Raw genomic sequence first — 12810 nt, forward strand, 5'->3', positions numbered from 1 at the left:
CCAGAAGCCAGAAGGGGTGGCTGCTTTGGGGGAGATTCTGGGCCAGAGATGAGGCACTGCTAATGCCCCACAGAACAGCAGACCTTTGAGCATCCCTGCCATAAGCGTTTCATACCAGCTAGACTGAGACGGCTTCCTTTTCGTGGTGCTGGCTGCTCTCGGTTGCTCTCTGAGGAGGCAAGATGCAGTGCTTCGCCTTCAGGGTTCTCTTCTCTTAGGATCTTCCCCCAAATGGTCTTTGCAAGGAGGAGAAATAACACAATTGCCCATTAAGGGAGGTATCTAGTCATCTGTAGCTGAATGCTTCTAAAAGCAACACCACAATGTAGACCTGTAATTTGGTACCTTTAGTAAGTCAAATCATTGCTCATTTACCACAAAAAGTCACACCAGCAGCTGCAGTTTCTTTTGGCAGTTTCTGGAAGAAACTACACTCGTGGTAGAAAGCCATGACTTGAGAGCAAGGATAATACTGTACTCAGAGCTGCATTTAAAAAAAAAAACAACCAAACCCAAGAACACCCCACACAAAACCAACCAACCAACCCAGCACCAACAAAAAAGTCCTTCATTTCCATTGTGCTTTAGCATAAGCAGCTCCATTTTGCTCAGGACAGCCGAGGGCGCCCATCAGCGCGGTGCTGTTTCACCACAGCCAGGGCACAGAGCCATAGCACCTGTTATGGCAGGCTTTGTTTACCCGCAGGAGCTGAACTACAGCAGCTACAGAACTCCCACCCACCATCACTCTTCTCACAGGATGATGGTATTTGGTCGCCATTCTGCGCCGACCCTTGCTTTCAGCGCTCACTCTCCTACAAAAGAAACCACACTGTGGAGAATCAGCATGATCTGTATGATATGGCCATCACTGCAGAGTTCTGAAGCAGAAAGGGCCGGGATTCTTATTTCACCCTGGACACGTGACAGTAGATGTTCGCTGCTTCATGTCCTTAAAGGGTAATTTTGAAGGCAAGGGGAGGGTGGAATAACTGTGGAAAGGCTGAGGACTCTCCCCATCACAAGGCAATTCTTAATATTATCATACTCAGAAAATCACACCTCCTTGCTATAGCACAACAGTGAACCCTTTCTGCTCTACTTCAATAAAAGGTAGACAAGATACAGAAATTAACTGGTAGCTTCCCAGTCAGCTTCACTCTTTTATTCCAGTACTTGCTCTAAAGTATATTTTGCAGACAGACTCCTTTGGAAAACTTTAGTGAAATATTGCTCTTGCTTTGTTTTATTCAGCAAGAGGCAGGCCTGCAGCACTGAAATGCTTTTGCCTGCTATAAATACCATTACACTAAGTATTTTTCATAGAAAGAAGCGGGAAGGTTTGTAATTTTTTTTCCTGTGTAGCAGTATGACTCTTACAGTAAAAATGTCTTCAAAGCTCTTCTTGTGGCTGTCTGCCTTATAAGCACACCAAGGCTAAAAAAAGTCTCAACAGATCCCTTGCTCTAATCTTGAATAAAAGCTGCATTAGCTTTAGCAGTGACAGTTTTCCCTCACCCTCCAGCTAGCTGAAGGAAGAAATGACCCACTTATTTAATTTGCTGAAAGGCAGAAGCTGTTGCAAGCTTATTAAAACACTGCCTCTCCTGGAGAACAATTAGATCAGAAGTAGATAGTGTCAGTTGGATCTCCTTCACTTAATAAGCTTAATACCTGCTATCTGAACTGTCTCTACAAGGCAGAAATTGAATTTAGCTTGCTCTGGCTGTGACAATCGTCACGCGTAACTGTGATCCCTGCCGCACGTGTCATGGTGACTAAGAACTGAAGACAGACTTTGTCCAAGAGGGAGTAACAAAAACAGTGGTCTCCGGGATGGGATTCCCCTTTCAACTTTTTTTGCCTCAAACCAGAAATTTTGATATTCAGATCTTTATTCTGAATTGCAACTCACAGTTAAGATTTTTTCCTGTGGATTACAGAGCATTGCCCGGTCCATCCTATAACTTAGAGTAGTAATTTGAGAAATAAAAACGTTTGTATTTATATATGTAAAATCAGTGATACCACGGCTGTGTATGTCTCAATGCCTTCTGTATAAGGCGTGTTCACTTCACTCCAGAGTTTCATTACGCTGACACATCTAGTTGCTATTTGCCAAGGAGGAGGCAAGCCTGAACTCTTGCACATGAGCCAGCCATCAGCTTCAGAAGTAAAAGCCAGTCCCGCTTTCACACACGGACAAAGCAGCAGGCTTTTCAACAGGATTGCAAAAGTCTAGGAGTATAGCCAGATACCAGCGTCTTCGATGTTTTAGCATCCCTTTGTCCATTTCAGATGTTACAAACCTGACCAAACCTCCCTCATCAGGAGGTCACATCCTCCAACACCATCAGTAAAAACACTTCTTGCCCACATAGTTATTAATGTCGGCATGAAGCAGCATGTTGAAGAGCAAGCTTGCACAGACCCAGAGAATGATCTGAGACTTTCAGTTACAGGTGGCCATCTTGCCCCTCTAACATTTGGCTGTAGAAAAATCCCCAGGGAGATGTTGCCTCTTGTAAGCAGCATGGCCTGGTACCTAGATTACTCACAATTTCTGAAGAACAACCGGATCTCTGAGGAACCCAGAGGAACCACGCGCACATACAGCATTGCTGAAGAGCTGTGCTTAACCAGAGATGCCGAAATCACTACCTGACTGTGACAAAAATCCTGTCTGTACTTCTAGTTAGCAGCTAAATTAGGAAAAAAAAGTGAGAAGTACAAAGGCATCCAAGGAAAAGTTAAAAAAGGGGTTTGAAGCCAGGTTAATTTCCCTTTCTGCTTCCATTACAGCGCATCCTCCTAGAGACCGAGATTCTCGCAGCACTTAACAAACTGCTGATACATGTCCTCTGTCAGCGCTAGCGCGTGTGCCACTCGCTGGGTGGCCAGGGGAGAGAGCCAAAGGACCATCACCAGTTACGTGGCGAGATGCAGTGCCGACAGTAACAGCAGTGTCTCGGAACATGGCTGTGAGCTGCCCATCTCACCAGTAGCGGAGATGTGTGCCCTCATTCCTTTCATTTTTGCTGTTACATGATGAAGTCTTGGCTCTAACTTAAGAGAAGGAGGTCATCAGCTGGAGATCTTTATCTATTTCCAGGAAGATAGTTTGTCCCCATTTGACTTCCAGTGTATCTAAATTAGGTGTTGGAAAGGTCTTAACTACAAATACACCACAGACAGACATTTCATGCTCTGAGACACAGCATCTCTGTTTCATACACAATCAATTAACAGCCATTTAGAAAAGGACTTCTTACAGAAAAGACTTACAAATGCGTGTTTAAAAACGCTATTACTCATCTTGTCTTCCAGCTCCAATTTGTTCTGCCTGCCTCTCTTCACACTGCTCCACTTCCCTTCACCCAGAATATTAGCGCCTCTCACACTACCCAATTAGTCAACCTATTGCCCAGCTTCCTGCTACTTCCCTTTCTGTCCTACCTTTCTTGGCAACACAAATCCTCTTCCTCCTCCTCTGTTTTCTCCTGTGAAGGAGTCTTTGTCCTCTACCCCAGGCCAGAAACACAGCTTATCTGTAAAAACCTTTGCTTCTTTTGGTTAGCTGCTGGTGGAAGAGATCGCTGCCTTCTACACATTTTTCTGTCTGCTTCAGCTTGTTCATTCATCCCTCAACTCTGCTTCCCTGATCAGAGTATGAAAAAGAATCCCTTTTTTAGCAGGCATTCGAAGTTCCACACACACTGGCCAGGCTGTATGGATATTCCCACTTTTCTTACCAGTCAAAGGGAAGAATGGAGCTTACTGCTAGGACTGTAGAGGTAACTCATTCTTCGGTATTGAAAGTTAAAGGGAAAAAATAAACTCCAACAGTAGTATTTAATTCTGGTCTCCTTTATCATTACTGAAGACCTTAGTTCCAGATTTCTGTTAAAATTGCTCCTCCAGGCATGAAGTACTTAGATGGTCATTTAGACTTTTATTATTTCAAGATTACCAGAGTTCCTCCTTTGAAGACTTTCCAGGGCATCTCACTAGAAACTGGGGGTGCCACCCGGCACGTGGCTACCCACAACCTGAGGTGCTGCTGCTCCAGTAACTGCTGCAGTGCCAGTGTGGTCCCCATGAACACAGACCAAGCTGCATTTATTTAAGCCACACTCCTGCACGTGGACTGCAGCTACGGAGCAATTTGTGCACTGTGTGTTCTCACCCGAGCTTTACCCTCTAGTAATCTATCACGATGCCTGTAACTTCAGTGCAATTATAAATGGAAAACCTATTTAGATACCTACCTTATTCAGAAGAAGAACATCTACCTAAAGTCATGTATTTGTGCTGGAGCCAAAATATTAACAGTTGGAAATGGCAATGGCAACAACATCAAAAGGACCAGCAGTATAACTAGTATTCCCCGCAGTTTCTACCTACCAGTACTTTCTACCTGCCTCTATGAGGTCGTCAGAGAGATTAGTACAGTAGCCAAGCCCGGTCATTTCCACCTTTCCTCTGCAGTGTAGCCTTCGGAAATTAAGGTGTAGTGGAAGAACAGTGAGGTAGTTCACAGAGCTCTAGAAGTTATTGATTCTCAGAGTCATTTAAGCAAACTCTGTTTTCTTTGCATTAAAACAATTGAGAGCACACACAAAGTTATCACCTCACTTAAGCTACTCAAGTTATTCCACAAGCACTCATGTGATTAGCTGCAATGCAAGAACACTGCATACGCTCACCATCCTGAAAAAGCATAAGAGAACTAGACCCCTGTCAGAAGTTACCTCACCAACTACCACAAGCTTCTCAGATACTTCAAGGAAAAATATTCCAGTGTACTGCGTGGCAGAGTTGGTCGGCCATTCGGAGTACCAGAGTAGTGAGGAGTTCCAAACTTCCACACTATATCGGCTATCTTAGGCTGAATGCCTGGAAGATTTCAAATAAGCAAAAAAGAAGGTTAATAGGTTGAAAGGAAAAAATAAAAAAAATAAAAAGCAGACCAAACACCATTAAATTTCATTTCTATATTTCAGTAAAACCTACTTGAATACACTTTGAAACAAGAGTACAACAAAATAGAATATACTTCAAATGTTGAATATACAAACTATTATAGTTTATTCTGAACACTGGTACTTCCCTCTTAACTTCAGCTAAAAAAAATTTACAGGTTTAGAACTACCTGACAAAAGCTCATGCTGGGCGTGACCTTTCAAGTGACAGAGTAGAGCTGAAACTGAAATGTATGCACGGATGTCAAGGCTAAGTGAGAGACACAGGCATGTTACAGCAGTGCGCGGGAAGCCTGCTGCTATTTTGTCCACAATTAAGAAATTTAGACAGACTTTTAACTACCGTACAAAATATGTTACATGTAATTCTATAACAATACTGTGCTAGGTACAAGATTTTTAAAAAATTTGTTTTAATAAAAAAGCTTTACACAAACAAGCCATTAGCTTATTTCAAGAAAGATAACTGAAAATCAGTCTAAGGCTTTCATTTTGCATCTGCTTAAGCTGTATGATACAAAAATTCCTCTAGGTCTCTGTCTTATTTTAGAAGCTCTTTAATCTTCTCCTTTATTTCACATTCTACATTACCTAGTAGCAGAGTTTTTCACATAGCACCAGTTGAGTACTGTGGGCACACAGTAGTAATTGCTGGTATGCATATAAAATGCATCAAATTTGCCATCTGTAACAATGAGACTTTCCTTTCCCCCTGAAAACTAAAAACCAAGGCAAACCTCTCACACAACTCTCTCTTAGTGTTCCAGGTCTTAGTGTAACTTGGTAACAGGTAACGTAGTGAACTGTTTGGTCCCTTTTCAGTCCCTCTATCTTTCCTTCTCCATAGGTTCAGCTGTTTGCCAACTGGAAGAGGCAGTTTTTGTCAGCACATCAATGTGGTTCAATTCCCACTGAAACACGGGAGAATAAATTTTTTTTCCAGTAAGTCTTCAACAACATACGCATGTTTATTAACATTTCAGAACTCTCCTTTTCGACTTTGTGATTGCATTCACTTCCCTCCCCCAATCATGTCAGTATATTCAAAACCGTAACAATCTAGAAGTCCATGCTGGAAGCACCCTGTTCTTCATTTCTCGCACGTTATGATTCCTTCTGTTTTCACTGTCACAGGAAGGGCAATGGCTGAGGGCGTGCTAACTACTACTACGTGGGTCACAGTCTTGCTTCCATCTGCCGGCTTCTCTTCTTTTACCAGCTGCAGCGTTTTCACTTCACGTTCCTGTTTTAAAGCCGCTGCGTCTGATTTAACTTCAGGGCTTTTTATAACTGCACTAATCACCCGGGGAGGAGTCTGGCCAGACGCCTGCTGAGCAGGCACTGATAGTCTCATTACTGGTGTGCCATGAGCTATAGACACTGGGGTTAGTGCTCTAACGGCCAGCGGGGTTCCCACGATGTTAATACTTCCCGACCCGGACAGGCCCGTTTTTGTCTGTAACTGACACTGCGTAAGTTGCGTGGCAGGGATTGTGATGATTTTGGCAGGCTGCATTGTGATTTTCTCTCCGTTTTCGGCAGAGGTTGGCATCACAGTAGGGATTGTCTGGATTACTACCTTTGGAGTAGTGGCTGTTGTTGGACTTGTGCTGGTTATTAACGGTGACCCCGCGTTTACTGACTGCACTGCCACGGTTGAGATTTTCTGTCCCAGAGAGGTCATTACAACAGGCACTTGCATTGCCACACGTACAGTCCTGCAAAATAAAGATGCATGTGCTTAAGCCAAAACACAAGGCACCATCAGAGATGACAACAGGGATATACAAATCCAGGATTTACGGATTTTTAACTGATTCTTTAAAAAAAAAACCCAAAAAAAACCAAAAAAACATCAAACCTTTTGCACATCTAGCAACAGGACTTTGGAAATTTAGCAGCATTCATATCTCTCTTTCCCCCTCCCTCTCTCTACATAATTTTAAAATATACACAAGGGCAAGCATATTGACAGTTGGCTCTGATCTCATTAACTAGACTTTCATAGTATTCCATCATGTTACACTGCTGCTTGCAAATCAGGAACGATTTCCAACATTTAAAACATAAAACAAAAAACTAGAAGACAGCTTCCTAACCAAAAAATTGCTTGTGATTAGCAAATGACAATCCCAAGTCACATTAATACAAACCTGGGAGCTGTCGTTGCTGGGACAGTAGTAGTGGTAGTTGAGGGACGAGATGACGATGTATCATGCGCTGGTGAGGCAATATTCACAACTCTGGTGACTGCTTTTTCTGTTCTGGAACAGGTTAGCTGAGAGGAATTTTTTCCGCCACGTGCAGAGGTTGCTGCTTTCAAAAGGTTTTCTGCAGATAAAGACACTCTTTCCAATGACTTTTCATCTGCAGGCATTGACAAATCTTCATTGCAGGACTCGCTTTTGTCATCATCTATGACAACTATATTTTTTGGCATCTCCTTAAACTGATATACAAGCCTCTGTCCCTCAACTTTTGCAAGGATTCCTCTTTGATAGTAGTATCTGCAAGAAAACACAATTAAGTAGTAACCAACATAGTGGCAGATTTTAAAGAAAAACCTCAGATGCTAACAAGAAAATCTGAAGTAACTACAGTAAAACCTACAACGTGAGAAGGTATGGAAAGAAGCTGGCAAAGCACACTGGCAAAGTATCTGAAGAACCTAGCTGAAAAAAAATCTGACATTTTAAATACACACTTCAGAAATTAAATTGCAAATTAACTGGTAACATAAAAAGCAATAGGAACTGCAAGACTCTGGTGCTTTTTGAACAGTTAAGTCAGCAAGAGAGCAAAGCTTTTAAAATTTCAGAATGGTCATATTTCTATAGGCAAAATTAAGAATCAGATTTAAAATTATAGTAGATAACTGAAGGATATAAGAGTTTTTACCTCAGAGCTCTTCCCATGGTCTCATAGTTCATGTCAGGTTTGTTTTTGTGTTTTCCCCATAGTTTTGAGACAGCTTTCGAGTCCACAAGTTTAAAGATTCCCTTCTCTCGCTGAGTCCATTTAATGTATCGAGGACAAGTATTTTTGTCCTGGAGAAGGTCCAGAAGAAACTCCCATAAGTATGTTGTATTTCCTGTAATCAGAAAGCATTTAGATATCAGAACCGCACTTTTAAAGATAACAGAAAGTTCTCCATATATAGGTAACTCCAAATGACCTGCATTACAAGGAGATGTTACACAGAGGATGGTATGCAATGTAACCTGCACATACTTGTTCATTCTGTTAAGTTTAGTAAAGCTTCCATAAACATTTACATTCTGAAAGGAGCTAATTCAAGTGATCTGCTATATAGCACAGGAGCCTGTTCAACCCAGCGCCCATTCTCAGCTCTTGAAAAGAAGCGTGGGAGGGCGTTCCAAGGCACTACCACCTACATCTGTTCAGCAGAGGCAGGACAAGAGCTCAGAACTTTCTTCTCATATTCGCTTAAACAGGGAATGGAAATGCCAGCACATTTTATGACACTGAAGCACAGCAGGATATAAAGAAGTAATTTTTAAAAGGCATACAACCTTCAATAACAAACCATCTCAACTGTGGTAATTTTCTAACATAACCTCCTGACCAGGACGTGGGGCTCTCACACCGACTGGCAAGTTCTGACCCTTCCTAAATATACATTGCTGAGTGACCAACATCCTTCTAGGTGCAAAGCCAGTCCAACTTCTTGCTGCAAGTATTCACATGGCAGAAATCCCATGTACCTTTCCATAATTAGGGGGATACAGAATGAAGTCAGCCTCCAGAAGAACTTAACGTACTTCTCAGGCATTCAAGAGGTGTACCATTTCCACTGGAGGAGCCCCAAGACGGGGTTTGTGACACTGACTATCAGGATGGCATAAACACAAGAGGGATTGTCTGCACTCTGACTATACCACTTGCATCTAGAAAAAGGGGAAGAGAAGCAGAAGAAAAAAAAAAACAGATCAAATTGCCATTTGTACAGCTGGAGAAGACTCCTCAAGTTATCTGAGAAGGGAGAAGTAAGACAGAGCTACAAGAATAATAACCTCAGAATGTTAATCCCAGTTCTTCACTTGATCATGCTTTCCAGGGGGTGACATGGGCCACATAAAAATATAATAAACAATGTTTTTGTGAAAAAAGGTCATTAATTCCTGAGATTTGGTGGCCCAGCACAGCGCTTATTATGCCATGCTGAAGACAATTAAAATACATCAAGGCAGGTTAAAGACCACCATTGCAGACTCCAAGAAGTTCGCTATCTTCAAAAAACCTCAGAGGATAAAAAAAAATAAATCATAGTTTCCATCTTTTGGAAGACCACCTCATAGAAAGAGAACAAATGTATTTTACCATGTGCTCCAATAAACAGCAAGTATTGACTCAGGAGCTACCAAACTCCAGACATATGAACTGTATGAATAAAGAGTCAATAAGAGAACTTAGGAATTCTGAAATCATCCTAGATTTTATGGAATTAATCCCTTTTCCTTTTTCCTTAGCTCCTCAGAAATAGAATTTTCAGGTCCACTGCCACATACTGTAGGTCAGCAACAGATTCTCTGCAAAAATACAAGTAGGCTTCAGTATTACGAAGTAAACAGGAACTTCAAGGAACATCATTCCCAAAAGTGCTTAATTTTCCTGCGGGAACAGTACTGTTGACTCATGAGTTTTCTTCTTTCCCGTCATACTCTATATTGACCTAAATAATGACTTTTTTCCACAGGAAGACTATGCTACACCTATAATACTCAGAAGCCATCTTCTATTGGCAGTAAGACGCAGTGATACCTCAGGTGGGCTGCTGTGTCAGTCACATCTGATGTGCATTTAACACAAAAAGTTTATTTTAGAAATGTTTAATACTAATTTTGAACCATTTTTAAACCCTTTCTTCTTAGAACCAGACTTTTCTAATACTATGAATCCAAGCTTACAGGCTCCTGAGGAAGAACAAGACATGGCTTTAAAACATATGATCTGAACAGGTTTACGGTCATGCCACTCTTAAGCAGCCCAAGTCCAGCCTGGCACACAAACATATACTGTGCCTTGCTGGAAAGATAGAAACCTCATTTAATAGCACACAGCTCTCCTCTCCACTGCTGAAAGGTCTCACGCTAAACAGTACTGTAAGCGGCCACTGAGCTAGACATGATTATTGCTCACCTTCACTTCAATACAGAGTAGATTTTCCACAATGAAAGAAATTTTTGTGGCTAGCTATTTATTACAGCTGCCAGCTACTTAAGAATGTTAGCTGTCGTCTCAAAATAGAAGGATTAATGGACAGAAAGTATGTGAATGACACAGGGCATTGTGTGTATCAGTGAACTGTCTCACTGGTACCAGCATCTGCATGGAGAGGCTTAAAGCCAGTTTTACTCCCTCCAATTGCCTACACTTCAAATACAGTATTTATGCAAATGAAAAACAAAACATGGAGACAGAAACCATGCCTAAACTGCCAATCCACAACGTGACGAGAAAAAAAATACTACTATCTCACTTTAAGAAGAAATATTAAGAAGTGTCCAGTTCCTCCTGTATAATAAACTGAAGGGCACAATTAAATCAGATTTACAGCTGCTTCACTTTGCACCAGGAAGTATCAGGAACGCACAAAGGAAGGAGTACCTACATGGACAACAAGCAATCCCCTTTCCAAATGTGCACAACCAGCTGTCCTCCTCCTCCATGACTGAACTCTGCTGACAGTAATGTACTCTAGGAATAATTCCTCGTTTTCCAAAAACATGCTGCATGTAAAACAGCCTATATTTGCTAGTAATATTTTTAAAATAAGTAACAAAAAATAAATAACAAAGTATTTTGCAGGACATCAAGTTAGCCTACATTAAGAAAAAAGATATATTTTATGCCAGTTGTAGTGTAAAATATCAAATGAGATACCTTGTGAGAACACGAGACATAAGTAGATCATTACGAGGCTCCACAGAAACAAAAAGGAAAAAAAAAATCCACAGCATGTCCCACTTCATAAAACAAAGAGATACACAGTACAGACAAAAACTAGAAGAGACAGAAATACATGCCTCGTTTCTCAAAGTTATTTGTGCAGCAAGCTAGGAACTGGGACACTTTACGAGTACTATTCAGATAATGGAATGCTGTAACAGTAAAATCAGCATTAGAAAGCAAGCTAAGAAGGCTTTAAGAACACTAAATATATATATATATATAATTAAACAAGATGTACTTTTAAGTACAGCAGATGCAAAGGTCTGTGATCTTCACTGAGGTCCACTGCTACACCCAAATCCAAAGACAGTAATAGTGGCCAATGCAGGGAAGTTTAATTACTGTTTGTGCTGGTTTTCATGAGCTAAAATCTGCACGGCATCAGTCCCATTCTTCCTTGCTCTACTGGCAAATGCGACAACTCAGGAGCTGTACCCAGATAAGAAATTATGTAAATGGAGATCTTGCTTTCAAACAATCCCAAAATAATAGGGGAGCTGACAGCTCCACACTCTTTCAGCTACTATGCCGCCACTGGAAGTCACTAAACTTTGTTTCTCCCTGGCACAGCAACATCTATAAACAACCTTCAGTGCACGAAGTGGGGAAGAGTTTCACATTTTTGACCTATAACCAGGGGAAGAGTTGATACACTGCATACCAGCTCAGAGGTAGCCTGTGAGCAAATGCCCTAGTCTGTCTCCCTCCAGGGTGAACAGCAGGGGCTTGGAAGTCCAAGAAAGGACTCACTATTTATCAGGAGAAACACTAGGATAATATGACTCTCCTGCACAAAATCCCTCACTCAACCAGTAAATTATTTACTCAACCAGTAAATAAACATATCATCATTTAGTTTTCCCCTTAAGCCAAAGTGAATCTATCAGTCAAGCAACATATTCCAAATGAAGTTTGTGAATCAACTAAGAACACATATTTTCAGCCATCACCATTACAAATGCCCATAAGCTGCTTCCACTTGAGAACCAGGCTTTGAGCAGTAGCTTAACAAATTATGTGTCTAGCAGTAAGTTAACACACAACACAAAAGACAGCACGACTCAATAAACACAAAGCAAAGCAAATGAAAAATCAGAAAGCCTCTTAACTGCAGAGTGTATTACAGGGCACTTCTAGCGCAGTTCCACACATTCTTGTGCTAGATCTTGTACAAACAGATTTGAAGTCATCAAATAAAATTAAAACTCTAATGAAGCCAGTACAAACTCGTCCACCAAACTTCTGAAGACCTATATATTTCCTGCATACAGATACAATACATATACACTGCATAATTTTAAGGACTCAATAAATGGAAAAATATACTTTTAAGGACTCAATAAATGGAAAAATATACCTTTGCCTTCTCTAGGCTTCTTCTTTATACCTAGATCTGGAGACCCGTCAGATATAGTCGATTGTTGGGTCTTCGGTTTACGGCCAGCTGCACATAATACACAGAGAAAAACCACTATTAATCATATGCACAATGTAAGTATTTTATAGTTTGACTTTGCTGAAAGAAGCAGTTCATGCATTTTTTTCCCCTGCCACTTCCTTGCTGCAGATATAGATAAATTTAGATTCTGAGGTTACTACTACTGCACATTCAGTTTAATTCATGATTTGGTTGCTTATTTCACAGGTAGATTTAACTCAATTTCAGACGAGTTAATGGCAGGTGAGGTAAGCACCAAATGTATAAAGTAAAACGTCACCCTGCTTGCATTCTTTTAGTCCAGTGTCTGTTTCGCTCTGAAAAGTATTATTTTTGATTCTGCGTTGTTTCTGGTATTCTAGTATGGCTGCGGATCAAAGCATCAGTTTTCCTAAGAAATTTTACCACTGAAATTGT

At 41.0% G+C, this 12810-nt stretch overlaps 1 protein-coding gene across 4 annotated transcripts in view; it reads right to left on the minus strand.

The window, feature by feature from the left end:
• Nucleotides 1-4979: 4979 nt before the first annotated feature.
• Nucleotides 4980-12810, minus strand: part of ELF2 (E74 like ETS transcription factor 2) — a 38651-nt gene continuing 30820 nt past the window's right edge. For all 4 annotated transcript variants that reach the window (XM_075420980.1, XM_075420981.1, XM_075420982.1 and 1 more), the window contains 4 exons: nt 12313-12399; nt 7881-8073; nt 7136-7489; nt 4980-6700 (listed from right to left, as the gene is read on the minus strand). In XM_075420980.1, coding sequence (XP_075277095.1) covers nt 6073-6700; nt 7136-7489; nt 7881-8073; nt 12313-12399 — 1262 coding nt within the window. In that variant the 3' untranslated portion in view covers nt 4980-6072. The remainder of the gene's footprint in view (nt 6701-7135; nt 7490-7880; nt 8074-12312; nt 12400-12810) is intronic.

The sequence above is a fragment of the Opisthocomus hoazin genome, chromosome 5, assembly GCF_030867145.1.
Source record: "Opisthocomus hoazin isolate bOpiHoa1 chromosome 5, bOpiHoa1.hap1, whole genome shotgun sequence".
NCBI classification, from domain to species: Eukaryota; Metazoa; Chordata; class Aves; order Opisthocomiformes; family Opisthocomidae; genus Opisthocomus; species Opisthocomus hoazin.